The 19,839-nt window shown below is 50.5% G+C and overlaps 9 protein-coding genes across 9 annotated transcripts; 4 read left to right on the forward strand and 5 right to left on the reverse strand.

The window, feature by feature from the left end:
- Positions 1-590: 590 nt before the first annotated feature.
- Positions 591-996, reverse strand: M421DRAFT_188595 (uncharacterized protein). Its single transcript, XM_033587968.1, has one exon. The coding sequence runs from the start codon at positions 869-871 to the stop codon at positions 665-667; it is 207 nt and encodes a 68-aa protein (XP_033447242.1). The 5' UTR covers positions 872-996; the 3' UTR covers positions 591-664.
- Positions 997-1,458: 462 nt separating this feature from the next.
- On the reverse strand, positions 1,459-1,978 carry M421DRAFT_422232 (uncharacterized protein). Its single transcript, XM_033593097.1, has one exon. The coding sequence runs from the start codon at positions 1,822-1,824 to the stop codon at positions 1,594-1,596; it is 231 nt and encodes a 76-aa protein (XP_033447243.1). The 5' UTR covers positions 1,825-1,978; the 3' UTR covers positions 1,459-1,593.
- Positions 1,979-2,310: 332 nt separating this feature from the next.
- On the forward strand, positions 2,311-2,988 carry M421DRAFT_66501 (uncharacterized protein; the record flags this gene model as incomplete). Its single annotated transcript, XM_033596325.1, has 2 exons — positions 2,311-2,784; positions 2,863-2,988. 2 exons carry the CDS (start codon positions 2,311-2,313, stop codon positions 2,986-2,988), a joined length of 600 nt encoding a protein of 199 aa, XP_033447244.1.
- Positions 2,989-3,586: 598 nt separating this feature from the next.
- Positions 3,587-4,054, forward strand: M421DRAFT_394809 (uncharacterized protein; the record flags this gene model as incomplete). The annotated part of the gene is made up of 1 exon (XM_033590073.1): positions 3,587-4,054. The coding sequence occupies one exon, from the start codon at positions 3,587-3,589 to the stop codon at positions 4,052-4,054; it is 468 nt and encodes a 155-aa protein (XP_033447245.1).
- A 1,723-nt stretch (positions 4,055-5,777) lies between these two features.
- Positions 5,778-6,581, forward strand: M421DRAFT_394810 (uncharacterized protein; the record flags this gene model as incomplete). Its single annotated transcript, XM_033590074.1, has 1 exon — positions 5,778-6,581. One exon carries the CDS (start codon positions 5,778-5,780, stop codon positions 6,579-6,581), a length of 804 nt encoding a protein of 267 aa, XP_033447246.1.
- Positions 6,582-7,082: 501 nt separating this feature from the next.
- Positions 7,083-8,272, reverse strand: M421DRAFT_422233 (protein transport protein BOS1). Its single transcript, XM_033593098.1, has 3 exons — positions 8,163-8,272; positions 7,832-8,110; positions 7,083-7,770 (listed from the first exon to the last, which is right to left on the reverse strand). The coding sequence occupies exons 1-3, from the start codon at positions 8,163-8,165 to the stop codon at positions 7,285-7,287; spliced, it is 768 nt and encodes a 255-aa protein (XP_033447247.1). The 5' UTR covers positions 8,166-8,272; the 3' UTR covers positions 7,083-7,284.
- Positions 8,273-9,240: 968 nt separating this feature from the next.
- Positions 9,241-10,868, reverse strand: M421DRAFT_394811 (salicylaldehyde dehydrogenase; the record flags this gene model as incomplete). The annotated part of the gene is made up of 5 exons (XM_033590075.1): positions 9,241-9,356; positions 9,408-9,881; positions 9,930-10,188; positions 10,249-10,315; positions 10,366-10,868. The coding sequence occupies 5 exons, from the start codon at positions 10,866-10,868 to the stop codon at positions 9,241-9,243; spliced, it is 1,419 nt and encodes a 472-aa protein (XP_033447248.1).
- Positions 10,869-12,129: 1,261 nt separating this feature from the next.
- On the reverse strand, positions 12,130-13,649 carry M421DRAFT_422234 (glycoside hydrolase family 7 protein). The gene is made up of 2 exons (XM_033593099.1): positions 12,985-13,649; positions 12,130-12,935 (listed from the first exon to the last, which is right to left on the reverse strand). The coding sequence occupies exons 1-2, from the start codon at positions 13,585-13,587 to the stop codon at positions 12,300-12,302; spliced, it is 1,239 nt and encodes a 412-aa protein (XP_033447249.1). The 5' UTR covers positions 13,588-13,649; the 3' UTR covers positions 12,130-12,299.
- A 3,676-nt stretch (positions 13,650-17,325) lies between these two features.
- M421DRAFT_93572 (uncharacterized protein) lies at positions 17,326-19,472 on the forward strand (the record flags this gene model as incomplete). Its single annotated transcript, XM_033598122.1, has 6 exons — positions 17,326-17,657; positions 17,805-17,835; positions 17,894-17,940; positions 18,170-18,703; positions 19,033-19,094; positions 19,267-19,472. 6 exons carry the CDS (start codon positions 17,326-17,328, stop codon positions 19,470-19,472), a joined length of 1,212 nt encoding a protein of 403 aa, XP_033447250.1.
- Positions 19,473-19,839: the final 367 nt, after the last annotated feature.

Genomic DNA, 19,839 nt, shown 5'->3' on the forward strand with positions numbered 1-19,839 from the left:
TATAATTTATTATCACAGTCTATTATCACATACTTATGCTCTAAAGTATACAATAGTACAAAGTCTAGAGTAGTAACCTAGATTTTGCTAATAACTACCCATTCCTAGACCCTACCTAGCTACCCTACCTATACCTATACCTAGTCACGTGCTACCCTACCTATACCTATACCCAGTCACGTGCTACCCTACCCAAACGGTTTGGGTAGGGTACCTCATGTACCCTACCTAGTTCCTACCCATAAATCACGTGACTATACCTATACCCTACCCTACCCTACCCATCCGCCAGCCTAGCTATGTCTAAGAGCCAAGGGGGAAATTCTTGCACAACTAGCTTAAGAACATGTTTAAAAATCACCTTCTCCTCATTATTGTCTAGCTTCTGCGAGTTCGATATAGAGTTAGCGCGTGAAGGTTATCCTGCGCGTTGTCTACTTAGCGTAGATTGTGGAACCCAGGAGATAGCTGCAGCGTCCTGCTGGGAGAGTGTCGCGTTGATTTTAAGAGCCTAGAGCGCAAGCTGTATCTAAGCTTCCTTTGGCGCGTCTAATTAGTGTTGTTGAGGAGACATTGTTGTGTAAAGGGTAGTTTGTTGGGGTCTTGGCAAAAGTGATCCACTCGCTCGGTGATCCATTCGCCCGTGAGGTACGTTAACACTATATCAATTAGCTATTTCCTGATACACAAGGTTTTCTCCTAGTTTTAGCGCTTGAATTGCTGCAAGCGCATTATTAATAGGTGCCATGGTGGTTGAGTTGTTACGCGTTGAAAATGGGTTGTTAATCGCGATCCCCGTGCATTGGTGGACTCCGTGCATTGGGTGCACTGACACGGTAGGTACCGGTACATAAACGAACCAGGCAGCCATGGCCACCAAACTTTACTGAACCTTGCATTGAGATGCACTCCTGACCATCGAGAATGTAGCAAAGCTGTAGCGGCTAGACTTTCCAAACCCAAGCATCCGTTACAGAGCGCGGCCGATTCATGATGAACACCCGTATACACTGCCTCGCCGAAAGGTTGTCGTTCAATCTAGCTAGCGTGACCGCGGTCTGGAAAGGGCGAACTCAGCCCTTACTGGTATCCACCACCAACCCACCCCGCGCTTACCTCATCAAGCACGGACAAGCGAACCGTCGGTGGACAGCCCCCGGACCGCCCTTTCACATAGCATCTGGCTCTGTGACGCGCAGGGATCGCGGCGTGAGTCACAGCATGGTGCGCGTAGCGCGTGAGGTGGTAGTTGGTTCGGATTGCGCCTCGAAGGGGTGATGCGGCAGGGCTGAGTAAGAGAACTCTTACCGGACGCGCTTTCGGTGCTCGCGCGATGAGCTACGCGCGCTGACAGGGGAGATGGTGCGAAAACTAGAGCAGGGCGGGTTGGTACGTGATGAGTCGAGCAGGAGTAATACATATAGTATAAGATCAAGAGGGTCGAACCTCAGGTGCGCAGTATCTTCAGCAATACAGCCAAGTCATATATCTTCACCGTCAGGCTCGACCACATCTTGAAGCTCAGAAGTCTGCACCCATCATAATAGCTGAGCGTAGCTTCAACACCTCCGATCATCGGCGGCACGCAGCGACTCAAACCCCACGCCATCTCGCGACATCAACAATGAAAAGCATACACCAGCCAAGCATGGACGTGAGGCCAGGAAAAGACGCCATGTCGATCAAGTCTTCATCGACGGCGCGGTCGACTACATCGCTGCTACGGTCACTCGTACCGTCGAGGGGAGCGAGGCCGGCAAGGCGAACCGAGACACCGGCGATGAAGGCGGAGAGGAAGCGTATCGAGGCGGAAGCTAGGTTCATATGGGCCTTGAATAGGTAAAGGAGATGTAAAACGGTGGTACTTCATGATGAATTTGAAGTTTGGCTTTGGTTCTGGCAGAGGGTAGAAGCTTCAGGAATGCGATGTGTTCAAACTTGCCACGATCCTCACTTTGCTCACGTCGATGTATTGTCAGGTTGTCTTATTACGGTCACTGCTTCATGGAAACGGGCTTGTTTATGTGCTAGTTGTCTCTCGTTTGTCACCGCGCATGGGTCTCGCGCGTACAGAGCGACTTAGAGTCTCAAGGTAAGAGAGCTGCTCTTTACGGCACCGAAGAGGCAAGTGAAAGACGCAGATGTATTAGCAACCTTCTACAATAACTAGCGCCTTCTCACATCGATTAAAAAGTTATTCCATCGCCAACGCTCCTTCCTCACCTTACACGCAGAGGCCGCCACTCAACCACAAAGCTCACTTGCAAATCCTTCCACCCACTAAGCCGGAACCAACATCGCCGATCCAGCATGACAAACCAAGTTGATAGCTTCAAGCGCGCCCGCGAGCTCAAAGCCTCCGCACTGGAGAACATCTCCATTCTGCAGTCCACACCATCCTCATCCCTCAACCAGCTCAATTTCCAGGACTCCGAAGACGCGCTCATTACCGTGCTGCGCGCCGAAGGCAGACCCTGGGGCGACATCGTCACACACCTCAACCAGCGTCGTTTCAGCAATAAAGAAGCGCCAACCTGGACCGAAGCAGCAGTGTACTCGCGCTTCGTCCTGCACAACTCCGTCTCCGCCACGCCCGCCAAGGAGGTCGGTTTCGAGCCGGGGGACTACTCACACTTGCGAAATGCGGGAAGTGGGCGCGAGGGCACGAGCAAGGCGGGCAAGAAGCGCGTCAAGGACTTCCAAAACGCGACGGAGTTGAGTGCGAATATTCGGAGGCCTGCTACTATTGAGGGTGCTGAGGGTAGGGATGCTGAGAAGGAGGATGTGAGAGTAAAGGATAGGGGTAAGGGGAAGGATGAGTCAAAGGAGGAGATCGTCAAGATTGATGAGGGCATGGTGGAGGTGCTGGTGAATGCTGTAGCGAAGGTGAATAGGAACTTCTGGGTGTTTGTGGCTGACGAGGTGGAGAGGGAGGGCGGGAAGTATATTGAGCCGAAAGAGTTGGAGAAGGTCTTCCACAACATCTGAAGTCGTTCTTGATTTCTAGATACTCACACGCTCAGAAATTAGTAGCGGATTAGGGTTCCAGAGTTCCAAGCGCGATCAGGCGTCGTAGCTGAGATCTGGTACATCATTGGCTTGGCAATCTCCACCCTCGTTCTACTCCATGATCAGATTTTTTCCATAACAAGTGCTGTGTCTACCGAATCTTTCATGGTAACGTCACACTCAACATACATTCCTTTACCATTCTGGCATTTACGGATTCAATTGCTGCCGTATCTGCTCAGAGACTACGAGGCAATGGCGGTATTCCAAACTGCGCTGTATATATCCAGTGTCCATTATACTTCTTTGCTGAACAAGGGGAGTTACCCTGTTTCGTCGCGGCAATTCGTGGCACTGGATGTGGCACCAGCGACAGCGACGAGGATGCGAGATGTCACTGCACTACGGGCTGGCCAGCTGTCAGTAACTCACTCAGACTGTGCATTTTCACAAGCTGTTCGGCTGAAGATGTCAACAGTACGCGGCCTCGTAAACCTTATTCACGAAACACTAAGTCTCTGGCAGGGTTCACCAGTTACCTCCAGGATACATTAACGACGTTGGAGCCTTCCCGAACATGGCCCCATTCGGCGGGGCTCTGTCTGCATCGACTCTCTCCACTTTGTTCTTCACCAGCCTTGTATCCGCGAGTACTACTGGATCATCTCTTCAGCCTGCCGCTGTTCAGGCCACATCACCCAATTCCTCCACCGCAACATCTGGCACCGAAGTGAACGTCGGCGCAATAGGTCGTGGTACTGTAGGCGGAGTGATGGCACTGATGGGTGCGATGACCGCTGTGGCCTTCCTACTCCGCCGTCGACGCCGAGGCAAATTAGCGGAGGCAAAAGATGCTAGAGCGGACCGTAACCAGAAGCTTGTGGCTGACCTGGCGAGTAATGAGAAGTTTGTTGTCAGTTCGGAAATAACATCGTATCCTGATGTGTGTCCATCTTTGCAGTCGGAAATACCTGCGGAGCTGCCGGTTACAAGACGTAATATACACGAGATGCCCGAAAGGCCGTTGATAAGGAGGTTGTCCTGAAAATGAAGACAAAGAGAAATCCCCTTCGAAAACTCAAGCGGTAAGAGAGAGACATTCTGATCGCGCTTTTTCTTGAGCACCTGTGAGAATCGATCACTATGAAGGGCGATGTTGAAGCCATCAAGCGCATACCGGTAGAACGGATCATCACTCGATGATTTTTTGGACTAGTAAGCTGAGGAGTCAAGCATGATAAAATTGCATCACCAAGGTGACTTAATGCCTACGTGATCTCTCCCATATCTACCAAGCCGTCTTCGAATCTGCGAGGTGGCCGCCTACTGTCAAGAAAGAGGTCCTGACCTGGTACCAGGACCCTGTCGTGGTGCAGGTGCTGTAGGATGGAGTCTTTTCTTGTTGCTCAAGATGTCGGTGAGGTGCTATCGGTTTGTCTCTGTGGCTGTGGCTGAGAGGGCGGTCGACAAAAGTGAGGCTTACACCGACAGTGCGATCCATTACTCGTTGTCAGACGCAGACTGATGCTTCCTAGCTCCCGTGGACCTCTGCACTATATCAAGATCTCACTACGTTGTGCTAGCAAGCCGGTCTTGGCCTACCCAACCACTAGTTCGTCCCAAATTTGATCTTCGATATGATGGCAGTAAATAGGAGAGAAAATCCCGTTCGAATCACTACGGTCACTAGTCTCAAGTTGCTTGTAGAAAGGTGCACCATTGTGCACGCCATGGTGAGTACCTGTTCGAAAAATGCCTGACTGATACCGGTGATAGGATATGTGATTGGAAAAGACGCTGGATGTTCACTGTGGCTTAGGCAGCTTGTAGATAAGCCGGATCTTGCCAGCACAGTGCCGCCAGTGCGGTACACTGCCACTCGTGTAACAACTGGCAGTGCAATTGCGTCAAATCGTTGCATGCGTTCTTCTTCAGCTTTGATGGTGACTTTTAGCGCGCTTGAGTCTTGATCGAGCGCAACGTTTGGTTTGCGAGATTGTATCACATTTATTAGTGCAACAGGGGGCAATGCGTCGTGCGCAGAGAATCCGCCCAATGTCCTCATTCAGAGCTCAGGCTTGACTCTGGAATGACTGAGGATTGAGGTGCCTCGTAAGCCATGTAGAGAAGCACCAGATCTCGAGATACATCCGGGAAGATAATAGTTACATCGCTACGACTGACTGATCACCAATGTTGAAACTGCGCTCTATGTTATGGAAGCGTTCCACATGTCGCAGACCTCGCTTACCTCCACAGACTGTTGGGATCCATCGGGGGGACGATTGGCTCTTTGTGATCGCACAGCGTGTTCAGATGATCCCTGTGAAGGGCGGCAGGCTGCCACTGTTGAGAATATTTCGAAGGATCTGTGTGATCACGGCGAGAAATCGACGAAATTCGTTGGTAGAGCTCGTTCGGCTGTCGTACATTGGAAACGACTGATTGGAAGACCGTGGGTGCAAGTGCCCGCGGACTCACTGAAAGAGCAAACATGCAGTGTGACCAGACCGGCGTCTCCAGAAATATGACGACAGTACGCCGACACCGGGTCGAAAGGGCTGAGCAGTCGGAGAGAACGCATATAGAATCGACTCCCAGAGCTATTCTAGCTACTGCACTTCTACTCCATGTTCAGCAACAAACGCACAATACGACGTCTCTGAATCCGTTTACCATTCTAGAACCATCTCGGAAGGGCTATTTAAGAAAGTCACGCATTCTAGTCTGCGCAAATTGGGTTAGAGTCTTCAGTCGTCAAGTTATACATGATCCCAACCCGGAGGATGTTGCATGGCCAGTATCCAGTGGGTGTCGGCGATGATCTTGTCGACTCCATCAGCTGTGGGCTGAGCCGCAGTGGCATATATCTCTCGCATGCAGAAATTCAGCAGAACGTGGTAGAGTTAGAGACTTACTGGGAAGGATACGATGGAAGCGATGAAAACCTTCTGATGACCAGACTGAAAAACAAGCTGGCTAAAGATAAGGAGTTGGGTGGGACTCAAGGGCTGTATCGCAGCCGGCGTCAGTTCTATGTATTCTGCCACGCCGCACGTCACAATCGGTCGGTCGATCTCGCGAAGGCGCTGTTGAGGTTTTTGGAGAGGAACTCGGAAGATATCCACGATGAGGAAAAGGACATCCTGGTGACAGAATGGTGCCATGGATTACTGCAACTTAGGAGCCTTGTGGATAACGACAAGTGGCACAGAGTTCTGCAGAAAGTCGCAAGGTGTGGTCCGCCGATGTTCGAAGAGTTGCGAATGCCCGGTGAACGTCGATCGTTGGTAGAGGACTTGACCGGATTGTTGCCAGACAGAATCTTCAGTGACCATGGAAGGGGCCGGCACCAACTCCAGCACTACGACTTCTCGGTGCAAAGACTGTCGGTACCTGCGCGGAGGCCGAGTCTCGTCGATTTGCCACGATATGCCTGCACTGGGCACAACTCTCCGCTCTTGAGCCCAATGCATAGTGCATTGGATGTCCTTCAAGAGCAACAGCAGAGACAGCAATGTGAAATTCGGAGACTTGAACGAAGCATCGACCATCTGAGACATCCTTGGTGAAGACACGCGTTTTAAGGTGCCGGACCGTCAACGAGCACAGTGACTGGGCAGGCAAAGGGGGCGTATATTGAACGAATTACTTGACGAGATCTCGACAATGTCATGGCTTGGCGGCAGTCGGAAGATCGGGTTGACGCGTTTTCGACTTGCAGTCCTCTCGTAGTATTCTTGCTATTCGAGCTGAGCGAGTACACATGTCATGAGTGCTTTTCATTAGAATTTGTGGGAGCGTCTTTCAGCGATCGGAGGGTTCATGCGCCCGGACCATTCGTTGAAGCAAAGTCATTGCTCCAGCCTGTTCACACATGTCATGATGACGATCGTTTAAGCACTCGGTCAAAGTTGCGTACGTTCCATGTGTCCAAGCTGGTGAAGCTGTTAGTCGATGAGCGGGGTGGGCGTGCAGATCTGTGTAACAGAGCTAGCAAAAGTAGCAAGCACAACTTCCTCGTCCGTCTGCATTACGCAAGAGTTAATCCAAGATAACAGTTGCTGGTCGATGGCGAATGTCAGCGCTTTACTCGGCTCGCTAAGCTGTAACTGCTCTAACAAGATCTGTTTACTTCGTTAACAGCTACATTGTCCTTAACGAGACCCAGCGACAGAGGCCATGGCCTGATGAACATTCATGCAATACGCTCAAGTTATCGTATCCGTGCGCCGAACGCCCCGCTAAACCCATAAAACAAGACACGCCCTCTTCTCATCGCAGGTAGTAGATGACTAGCCAGCAAAACAGGAAAAAGACAACTACACCGCCGTAAAAGATCCACTTGTCCTGCTTTGCTCTGCGCTCCACCATGCGAATGGTGTCACCACTGATACCCAGCGTGTTCGCCACACTGTATAGCTTTCTCTGTGTGCCCTTCAGCATCTCCCTCTGCTGTCCTAGGTCTCCCAACACCGCTCTGCCGCGATCAAGAAACTCATCAAGCTGGTTCGAGGTCTGGTTGAAGAACGTGTTCTCGCGCAGCACATGGCCTTCACGATCGTATTCACCGCCCTGTGGCGCACCTGCAGAGTATGGATTCGGTCGGTATGGCGCGTTCGGGTCGTAGGGTTGTGATGGTGCGAAAGGCGAGTGTGTGTTTGCGTTTGCGTTGATGTTCGATTGCGCATAAGGATTCTCTGGTGTTGCAGCATGATGAGGGCGGCGGCCGAGTAGTTCTGTACGCGCTTCTGTAGTCCTCTGCAACTTGTGTCAGTCCTGCTGCATCTGAGAGCCTGACCAAGCCAGAAATTTAACTTACGATGTCTTCATTCGCGCTCTTTATCCGTTTGAAACTTTCACGGTACTCGTCCAACTCGCCGCGAAAGTTCTTGAGTCTTTCGAACGCCTTCTCCTGTTTCGTCTGTACAGGTTCTTGCTTTGCAAGCTTGCCATAGTCGTCGATTGTGCGGGAGAATGTTGCCAAGGTTGCATTGAGCTGCGCTTGGAGCTGTGGTGAAGGCGCAGCGCTGTCTGCAAACTGGTCCAGATCTTTACGAATCTGGGTGGACTGCCGCAAGGCAGAGTTGAAGAGTGCGTTCTGTACAGGGATTAGCCGCATGCATGGCTTGAGGTGGTAGTTGGTGCTGCACCATTGTTTGTTGGATGTGGAAGCTAGAAGGTCAATGTGTCGCTATGAAGAGCTTCAAATAGGTTGCGAATGGACAGATAAATACTTTGACGCGTTGTGATAGCCTCCCAGGCGGACTTTCTGTGTTGACACATTGCATCATCGTGAAGTTCAGCGCTCGCAGTTAGAATACGCTAACCGCATCAGGTCTGGTCACCATCTTTATCCTGCAGTTCAACGCAGGGACCTTGTCCATGGTCGCTATTCTCAGCGATCCTTTACTCTCTGCTATTCCGTGCCAGTGGACACGCTGGCTCACCACTTCTACATGCTGACTACCAACCTTCGCAGTCTTATTTGGGGGTCATGGGACCGGGGAAATTTTCTGACCGATCGTCATCCAAGGGACTAATCTACCTGTCAGTTCGGACTCATGGAGGCCGATTACAACCTTGCCGGAGCCAATCCGTACCGCAGCGTCACATCTGCTCATCTCTGCATCCGTGTTGAGTGGTTTGTGTGCTCGGTAGCACGATAATTCACGACGACGTCGACTCAGGAATGCACGGTAGTCGTTTTCTATTCCAAGATTCGACGAGAGAACGTTGAAGAGTCGACGATGACACTGCATCCATTTGCAAACCCCGACCCCGACAGATAATGCATTGAAGGCACGTCGATCCTGTTCGTGAGTTTTGGCGCCAATCATGGCCCCGTGCTTCAGGAGGAGCATCATGATGAGTTCCGAACTTCGGGCCGCAAGGTCTCTCAGCGAGTCGGAACTGCTTTCCTGTGGGCCAAATGTAAGACGTTTCTCAAAGTGGTAGAGCAGGCTTGCAAGCTGGCAGTCATTGATATGGTATGAAGCTGACAATTATACGCTTATTGTTATCTTTCCAAGCTACATAAAATAAAGAACTGTCGCAGCAGATATCATGCCTATTTACCAGCCAATTCAGGGGTGCTAATGTATGTACATTTTACCTCCTTTTTGGCTGCAACAAGAACCGTAAAAGGAGTTCTGGAGCATTTTAACCTGACCGTGCAAGCAAAGCCATACTATCGCTTTCGAAATACTATTCGCTCGATCAGCAGTTGACCTAGGACCTAAAAGGAGGACTTACTAAAGTCTTCTCGACACTAAACTCGTGGATGCCCCAAATAGAGTTGGACTGGCCCCATCCAGAGCCCTTCACGCCACGAATTGGTGCGCCCGCTGCAATCTACTGTCAGTTGAATGTCTGTAAATCCTTCTCGATATACTCACGAGAGTCTCCAGTGGTCATATTGTTGACATGTACCTGCCCGTACTCGAGCTGTCTCTCAATCTTGTATGCATGCTCCCAACTACCGCTGTGCACTGCTGCACTAAGTCCGTACGCAGAGTCGTTCGCAATCGCAACAGCGTCATCGTCGTCTTCAGCCACATATACGGATACCGAGGGTCCAAAGGTCTCTTCATCTCGGAGACGAGCATTGCGCGACACCTTCGTGACGACGGTGGGCCTAAGACTAGTCGGGGTTATGAACTCGGGACCACCCACGAGGTATGCGGCCCCGTTATCTTGGGCATCGATCAAGACATCGTATGCATGTTGAGCGGACTGCTTGGAGACTGCATTTCCAGCTGCAGGGAATTTGGCGAAGCTCATCTTGAGCAGCTGAATAAACTTCTCGTAATTGGCCTTGTGCACGATGATGCGTTCGGTGGAGAAGCACAGCTGTCCATGGTTTATAATAGCTAAAATTGTTAGCAGCTCGCTCACTTAAGTGGTGATGAAATACTCACCACCCATGGCACATAGGAATGCCGCCTTCTGTAAATCAGCATCTTCGAGCACAATGGCTGGTCCTTTCCCGCCGAGCTCCATCAAGATGGGCTTAAGGTGCTTTGCGCACACCTGGCCAATCCGTTTTCCAACTGCCGCACTGCCAATGAAATCGATCTTCCTCACAGCTTTGTGCGCAATGATGGCCTCCGTAACGTCCGCGGCGCCTTCGCGCCGTACTTGGATGACGTTGATGACGCCACTAGGAACGCCGGCTTGCTAAATGCAATGCGCAAGCAAGTGATGCGTCTTTGGGCAGATCTCGGAAGCCTTGAGCACAACGGTGCACCCAGCGGCAAGCACTTGGCTGACAGCTCGCAGTGGCAGCACAACTGCGCCGTTCCACCTACACTTGTCAGCCTTACCACTAATAATTCTCAGCACAAGCGCACCTACGGTGGAATGACGAGCACAACACCAACCGGCTCCCTGACTACGATGGTCAATTCCTCCACCTCCTCACCATCTGGTCCTGTGCCTCTCTGCGGCACCGTGCCCCTCAGTTCGCTTGTAGCAGCAGCGATTTCCCTCATGTGTGCAACACTACCTTTTACATTGATAGCCGCAAATTCTTTCGGGCAGCTTGTCTCGTCGACCTGGGCTTGCATGATCTCTTGCGCCTTGCTCTCGATGACATTGGCGGCTTTGTGAAGCAAGGCGCGGCGGTGAGACGGTGTGGTATTCCGCCATGACTGGAGGGCAGTTGCAGCGGCGTCACATGCTGAGATGGCAATGGAGCTTGTAGCTGAGACAGCGTGATGTATTTTAGTTTCGGATACGGCCTTGATGACGGGAAATAGGCTGGCTGTCGCTGGGTCGAAGGGCTGAGGCGAACCATTGATGTGATTAGGCACAATTGAGAGACCATCTTCTGCCTTGTAATGAGTTAGAAACGCCATTGTAAACAATTAGAGACTCTTTGTTATTGGTCTTTGCCTGGAAATCCGTAGAGATGATTCTTGGATGTGGTCTGGAAGCCTATATACTCTTTATATGGCGTTGTAATTAGAGTACACATTCCGCGAGACCCCGTAGATAGGCCTTGATATCCGAAAAAACACTTGATCACAGTGCATACAGTACTTATACTCGTTGTTCGAGTTGCTTGGCCGTCACTTCGGTGACTCGTTGACTCGCGACAAGAAAAGCGGGGCATCATTCCTACGTTCGGCAACACGGTCTTTCAAAATCCAACCGACACTGTAGAGTATGCTCCGATCATTGGAAAGCAACGAGTGTGCGTTCAAAGTTACTTAAAGCTCAAGACTGGTACAGAGTTCTTGCGCGCACATTGACGTATGGGGGGCCATTCCTCGCTGTCAGGATCGACTCCTTTGCGACGACAACAGCAGGGGAAAGGAAGAAGCCCTGCAGCGCAAAGAAGATCGCACACAGCGTTGCCGCTGTGTGGTAGGTATTGGTCTCACAGTCATTAATCTCTAGATAACTGAGACTGTAGTCGAAAGCTGCGGCAAAAATCCGCTAGATCGATGTTTCTTGATCCATTGTTTGACAAAAGTTGTCCTGGATCGCCCAGTGCTACGGAGGTTATCGATCGAAGCTCGATCCTCAAATCTGGTACTTGAGCTGACGAATGGGGGGACGTAGTGGTTGCAGGCGTCATCGTAACGGTGTTGGTTGGTGGAACGTTTGCGATTGGCAATACAGCAACGAGCGAGGCTGTCTGTCTACTGTGTATGAAGAGGCAGAAGGAAGAAGCGTGCACTGAAACGTGGAAACGAAGTCAACTTGGCATCGAAAGAACCACCAGATCCGCTCTATACCCATGGCCCGCATCTCGGCTCGAAAATATAAATACATTGCATGCTGCGCGACCTGCCTTTGAGCCTCCATGGCCGGACTTCGGTTGCGCTGCTTCTCTGTGTGACAGTGTGTCCTGCTGGATGAATGGTGGTACTTCGTAGAAAAATGTGAGAGCCACTACGGTAGCTTCTTAGCTTCTTTGAGCGAGAGAGTGCGAACAGCCAAGGCCCGCTCTAGACTCGCGATCAGCTACTCTGCATTACGCATGTGGCTGTAAAGTCCGCGCGGGTCTCTCGGGCCGCGTTGACTTGTGGCTGAAAATGGAGACATGTCCCGTCTTCCCATTGATGATGTCACTAACAACATGTGGCTGGGCTTTGAAACATCAATCGTGCCCTCGCTCTTTTCACCAATCCACCCCGAGATTTGTCTCAATTTATCGCTACGAGACCTCTAGCGCATCAGCCACGTCCTAGAATTGCAGGCTTAGTAAACCGGTACAAAACTTGCAAACATGCGGCGTGCATTTCGTTGCGAGATCTATCAGTCTACAAACAGCTATCTGTCTATGCAGTCCATATGTTCTTGCCCGTGAAGGTAGAACCAATTTCACCCCACTTGATGCTGGAGAAAGTCGCGGAGGGTGCAGGCTGCACCTTGACAATGTTCTTGGGGTCGCCCTCAGTGGCATCGCAAGGACCAGCGTCTCCGTTGTCGAGCCAATGCATGAAGCCGCTCTCGTCCCACCAGACACTCATTGCCAGCACCATACCACGGCTAAGCGCATCGCCCATGCCCTTCATGGCTCCCAACTTCATGAACATATCAGCGCCACTGGCAGTGCAGGTCTCGTCGTTCAGGGTGATGTTCTTGGGCTGATCCTCGAAGACAATGCCATTCTGGACGTACTTGCGCTCAATCGACTGCAGGACGCCATTCTTGGCGGGGAACTGGGTGACGACGGTGAAGGGCTTCTTGGTGTCGATCTTCAGGCCAAGACCATAGAAGTCCTTTGCGCCGTTGCGGTACGAGTTCTTGCTGCAACCGTTCTTGTCGCAAAGACCAGTGGCACCGCACTCAGCACCCTGGCACTTGAAAAGGCTGGGCTTGCTGCAGGTGTGGGGCGCAATCTGAGCGGATCGGCTGTTCGCCTCCCAGATGTCCATCTCATTACAGCAGACACCAGAGCCATCAATGTTACCCTAATGTCGGTTAGGATGCAAATGGAACTGATCATATCGGACTACTTACAACACCGTTGACCCAAGGAGTAACGAAGCACTGGGCATCGCAGTATCCAGTACCAACGCTGGCACCTCCAGGGTTCAGTTTCGAACGTCCACCATCAGCCCTCATCTCAGAGAGGTACAGAGCGCCGTTCATACCGCAAGGCAGCTTCGACACATCGACGTCGAATGTGAACTCCTTGCCAGTCAACTTCAGCATCTCGTAATTCTTCTTGCCCTTGCTGAGGAGGTACGCCCTGGGGCTCTGCACCTTCTTGTCCTTGCCGTAAAAGTCCATGCGCAGGCTTGCACCGGTGGTGAAGATCCCATAGTCAGTATAATTGCTGATCTGATCAAGAACGCAGTTTTTTGCACAAGTCTCCTCGTCAGGGCACACAGCAGGGTCTGGTGCACTACCCGAGTTGCCGCAACCCTTGGTGGTGTCATTCTTCTGGTGAATAGAGTGGCTGGCGGCATCGAGAACAACGTAGCTGTCTTGGGCCTTGCAGCCGCCCTTCTTGGTGCACTCATAGGTGGTGAGCTTGGGGTGCGTCTCCTGGCCGTTGCCAAGGGATTGTGCGGAGGCCACAGCCAAGAGAGCAGACGCGATGATGCTGTAGTGAACCATGGTGAATAAGCTTGTCACAAGGGATTGTGAGATAATACAACAGTAGGCCAAGAAAAGTCTTCTTATACTCCAACTTCCGCCTTTGAGTCGGAAATGAAAGTTAGCGTGCCGTCTGGTGGTGCCGTCTTGTGCTACGGCAAATACATCTTGACCCTTTCATTTAGGATCCCTCGGAAGCGACTGTACGGCAAAATAATCTAGGCAGGACCTTGGTCAAGCCACCCTTGTATATATTTCTACTGGGGATCCATATTCATCCCTGTTATGTGAAACGTTTCGCGAAATGTAAGGTACGCATGATCGGCCCGGTAGATCATGTTGTAGAAGCAGAAGCCTCGACTCCCGCCGCCAAGCAATTTCATTCGTCCAGATATACATTGCTCTTGATTGCGGGGCACGGAACTAGATCTGCTAATTCAGCCAGTCAGGGTATTTACCCGGCTTGCGGCCCATCTTGCAGAATTGACGAACGGACTTAATTACCGTTCAAGCTTGAGGCTACACTCACATGTTCACGCGTTGCATGCACTACGGCGATAGTGTCTATGTATCCGCTCAGGTCCAAATCACGATAGATGGCTACTACGGTCAGTCGCTCATTACAGTCAGAAAAGAGAAATGGAAAAATCATATTCGGGGACAAGATTTCTGCACGCAATGCATATCTACACTGTTGAAATGGAAAAGAGCGGAGCTGGACAGCGTCGCCAGACGAATTAAAACGATTTCTGGGATTTAGTTGAGGTCAAATCACCACACGTCTCGACCTTTGCACGCGCAGAAGCAAGCTGAGATAGCGTGGTAAGTGTCGGCCGATCCTTTCTAGTGTACTCAACCTGCTCGCAAGATGGGGTAAGTGCCGAGGGCCTCTCTTGTAGTGGCTGGGGCTGAGGTCGCATGGGTGATGCAGAGTATCGGAAAGGAGGAAACTTGCTCAAGACACCAGGTGAGAGCGGATGAGTTGGTATTCCATCATGGAAAGGCTCGATAGTCCGAGATACAATGGTCGACGCTTTTGTATCATCCGCATGACCGATCTGGTACTGACCTGTGGGTGCGACGATCGGTTTGGCCTTACCGACTGCAGGTTCTTTTGGTGGCGACTTGCTCAGCTCTGTCATCAACTCAGACACCACTGTCTTCTTCCAGCTAGATAGTAGCATTGTGTTCGAATTTGTTGCGGTGCAATTCGGTCCTATAGGCCTTGATCGTCACTTCAGTTGACTACCTTGGACTAGCACATCTCAGGGCATGTATATATGGTCGCCTTCTAGCTAACAAGCAACTCAGCGCAGTTTTCCATCAATGCATACAGCAGCTACGTCTGCCGCCACAGGATTTGCTACAATTGTGTGTGAACAACACACAAGCGAATACCACGTCCAACAACCATGGAGACTTGCCCGGGCAGGCCGATGCCTTAGAAAGCACGACAAACAAGAGCCAAAGGATGGTCATTGAATGCAATGAAAATCGGCCATGCTATTGTGTCTCAGCCCACACTTTACGCGTGACGCGGGCTCTGGGCACACCCACGTCGATGTCTTTGCGCATCTCGTCAGCAAGCTGAAGTGGCTTTGAGTCTCTGGCATATCAGCGACTTTACTTGTAGATTTGGGGCTGTTCGATGGGTATGATGAAAGGATTCGGGCTGCTTCTGCAGACTACCTTCGTAGCGAGTTTACTTGCTTGCAGGAAGTCGACGTGAATCGCGACGACTTGGTCGTCACTATAGTGATCAGTCTCAGTTTTCGCGCCTATCATAGCCTTCAATGCTCCTCGTTTACCTTTTCTGAGCAGTGTACTCTACATACGTGAGACTATGGACACCTCAAGTATGCATGCGTCCAGGACTATGTCACTGTGAGAGCATCACGATATCTAAGTGATCAAAGTACCCATTTACAACCAACTCAAACCTCTAGGTTGAATTTAAAAACTGTGTAGCAGACCAATGCCAAGGCTCCCCGAAGCATACAACCACCTTTCGAGAAGGCAGGCACATCAGCTGGCAAAACCATCGTCACGGCCGTAGCATGACCTCATCAACTTTTCCGAGATTGTGGTCTCTTGAGCTCGACTGGCTGTTTGTCAGCCAAACAGCTCGACAGAAGTGTTTCCGAATGAATGCGCCACCTTCAAACTCGAACGGAGACATGGTCATTCAAAGGTAGGGCAAGAACTTCGTAAGATATTTGACTTAGCACTGAAAGTCTGTGAAGCGTTCTAATCCATCGCCTGCCCTATTATATCGAGGAATGAAAATGGTTCAGACGAGTATTGCATCATTGCATCGCTGGGAACGAACTCACGGCAGGGAAATTGACTGTGGAAGTTGCAGCAGTGTTAAATTTCAAGAAAACTATGCAAGAAAAGCCAAGCAGAGGCTGGTTTCTACACGCTGTTCGACGAATTCAAAATGCATTTGTGTCATGCGTGTCGAAATCAAAGTCATAGAACAAATTGTGGCTTACGCAACGCGGACACAAGTAAACATGACTACAAGTTTGCGAGCGTGGGATCTTGTGCCGCAGCAAAAGCTGAAGAAGGCAAAAGACCAGATCATCAGCCTTGTTTTCAATGGCTTACCAGCCTAGTATCAACCCGGTTGGACACGCACAGCATGGCTCTCTTCTATTCCCGGCATCCAACGTAGAATATACCCGAGATGCGTATTACCAGGAGCTTGTATGTGATTCAGTGGTGCAAGATGGCAAGTCACCTGAAAATGATGAAGATGGAGTGTGTCCGCTACAGACTCAAGAGGCAGCAAAAGCTAGTCATACAGGCTACCAAAGCGGAGGCGTCAGAAGTGACGGAAGATTCTAATTCCGGTAAATAGCACTCATATCATGGGTATTTAGTGAGAACAACTCACAAGCGGCTGTCACATGGGTCGGTCTGAAATCGTAGGCAGTTTCGAACCCGATTGTGACCCATACTTTTCACGATAGGCGCGATGCGTGGGGTACGTGTAGTTTGAAGTTTCACTGATTGGTTCAGAATACCTATTGGCAGCTCCACGTTTCACGGTTACATCCTGTTCGTTCCCGTCACAGCGCCAATGTGACCACGACTGTGTTCGAAATACCCCAACACTTGTACGACTCCCTGACCTGACCTGGTGCGTTCATGCAAAAGATTCGTGGGTTTTGTTTGCATCTGGTTAAGGCTAGTTTAATGGCGTAGATCTCACGAGAGTTCGCCATCTACTTGTTAAAATGAGGCCAGTACGATAATATTGAGCCTGGTCGTGTCGATTCAGTTCTATCATCGTGACCACACTGCTCAGGATCGAGATAAGCTGTAGTACTAATCTATTAGTCATCATCACGATTATTTGTAGGACACGGTAACTAGTTTGATATGGATTCCCCGACGATATCCAAGTATTGTAAAGCTCTGCAGCACCGCGCTATATCCACTGTCGGGTCTGATCGCTAATGGGAGAGCGACGCCGACTAGGGAAATTAAAAAGGCTAACAAGCATCCGACTCCATGGTGCTCGCTTTTTGAGACACGTGTGACTGCCAACGAAGCCGTCCCGCTCACCATGGAGAACAGGAATAGTCACAGGTGGAGGCAATAGTGTTGCTCTGAGTGCCTGGATATAAATTGTGAGCCATCCTTAAGGCTCTCCAGAGATCTTACCACTTCATAACGTAGTTTCAGCTCCACATCACATTCCTCAGTTTGCACAAGTTCCTCCAGCTCCTTTCTGCTCACTGGCGAATCAAAATGCATGACTACTATGCCGAGCGTCTGGGATATGGCCGCCACCGCAGTCAATTACAATCCATGTGCTGCCCTCCGCAGCCAATATACTACGACGACTTCGGAGAGAGAGTCCTGGCAATGCAGTTAGCCAAAACCCTTCAACCAAGAAAATACGACAGCGAAGTCGATTCTGACGATGAAAACGACGTGGACAAAGCGATCAGTGCGCATGTCCGAGCTACGATAGAGTACGAGACAATCAAGGGAAAATATGATGACGCCAAAAAGAAAGTCGACGAATGTGCAGCAAAAGTCAAGGCGGCTAAAAGGAGGGCAAAGAAGGATCGCACAATGTACATCCAGTATTGACGCTAGCATACACTGGCGCGGATTCGAGTGTGAAAGGTGGATCGCGGACATCGCGCCTGGAATTGCTGCAATGGAAGGGGTACAAGAGGGCAAGATGCAATGTGTCTTCGAGTTGTGTGATCGTGTTCCAGATCGATGGGTGCTGACTTCCACATGTGTCAGGTAATTTAGTTCTAGCCTTTTGTGCGAGCTAGTCAGAGTAGTACCATCGTAATACCAGAAACTGTCTGCTCCACGTGTGAGCAGAGTACATATGAGGGTCCAAAAGTATGTCACTCGGTCGAACGCTAGTCGATCGGGGGCCACGTTCGCGAACGCGAAATCACTGCCACTTGTCGCCCTATCACGACATCTCGTGTGACAAGCCAACTTGCATGCTAGGCGAGCCGCTCCATAACAGATCTGCAATACGTGGTCACCAGCCAACGCGCTGGACTCGCGCTGTTCAAGAGGCGGTTGCGACACGTAGTCGCTGCTCTGCTGTACTGCATTGAAGTGAATTCATAAGAGCTGAAACTTTCCAGAGACCTAATTGCCGTAAAGAAAACAAAGGTCAATTTTTCGTCGCAGTCACAATGAGCATCGATGATTCTGGCAATGCTGCAAGCTTTGGCGATCCCCCGGCCAGACGTGTTCTTCATCACCAACCCAGTGTTGCGGAGGACGAGTCTCCTTGTCAAGGTAAAACTTTGCTGCGGGCTAAGTCTAGTGGCGACGATCTGGATCAACGACAGCTTCCGACCGGAGATTGGCGTACAAGTCGTTACCGCAATGACGGAAATGACGGCGACGGTTCCAGCTCATCCGCTGCGCCTACTGTAGGTGGTGGATCCGGGAAAAACAACAGGGCAAATACTGTGCATGTGAATGGAGGGTTGCACTGTGTCCAAGCTCTGCAAAGAGTCATTGTATTCCGTGTACTTCCACGATACGCAGAGAGCGAAGCTCAGCCAAGCGACATGCGCACGATATACCTGGAGTATGTAGTTCGTCTGATTGAAGACGGCTTCAGAGAGACATCAGAGCTGAGGTATGATTAGCTATGACAGTGTGCAGCGCGGAAGGGTCGAGTGGGAGCCTACCGACTTGAGACTGCGTGCACGCATTGCTTCTAGAAATTTCGTCGCATTGATATCAGTCTGAATATCAGCACCAGTGTAGTCAGTATTATCACTTTCTAGCGTGAAACCACACATACCTTTACGCAACCCGACAGCAAGAGCCGGGTAGTTTTTTTCAGTCACAATTTCCGTGGCACTTAGCATTGCACCGCTGTTCAAGTATAGTGTTGGCGAAAGTCACAAACGCTTGAGCCTACACACATAAAAGCCCTCGAATGAAAGGTAAAACTACGATCAGGCTAAACAGCTCGCACGTAACCATGCTGAAGAAGATCGTATCCTTATCGAAAATCAACAGCAGTATGTCAAGTAGACCTTGTAGTCCATTGCAAAGTCCGTTGCTGCGTAGAACACATACTGTACCCGACCTCACTAAAGTAAGAGAGGTCAAGGAGGAAGTTCGAGAGGCTCATATGGAGGGTCCAAGTTCCTGCTTCTAGATTTCCATGGGAAGAACTGACAACCGTTCCAGTCGCGACTTTTGAGCCATTACCAGAGCATAATGAGTCGCATGTCGGTCCGTATGGGGTCGAAGTGCCGTTGCATTGGGACTTTGTCGTCAAAGTGACCGAGTTTACAGTCGCCGTGAAAGTGGATACGGTAAAGGAGAGCTGTTCGAATGCAGATCAGGCTGTTAACCTACCTGGTGAGGTTTTTGTTCGGCCCAAACATGATTAGCCTGTCGAAGTATGGTGTAACGGTTGGGAGGAGAAGCGGATCACGTGTTGTTGGCGGTGGTCTGGTGCTACTTCCTCATGTTGTTGAGCACCTCTTACCTCAGCTGCATCACAAAGACGTCATCAAAACAAACCCCGCAGCGAGCCTTGGAGAACAAAGATGCAAGTACGACAAGACACAGAACACAATACACTCGTTATATACATTTGCCCTTGATACCGCAACATATGGACTTGGATGCTGATGTTTCCACTACCATATGCCATTCATCGACGAAGTACAGATGATACCCAAGGTCACAAGCTCTAGAGATCTTTCCATTGCGCAAATGTGCTCTGACTTGAAATTGGCGAAAAAAACTCAATCA

The sequence above is a fragment of the Didymella exigua genome (assembly GCF_010094145.1).
Source record: "Didymella exigua CBS 183.55 unplaced genomic scaffold M421scaffold_19, whole genome shotgun sequence".
In the NCBI taxonomy this organism is placed as follows: domain Eukaryota; kingdom Fungi; phylum Ascomycota; class Dothideomycetes; order Pleosporales; family Didymellaceae; genus Didymella; species Didymella exigua.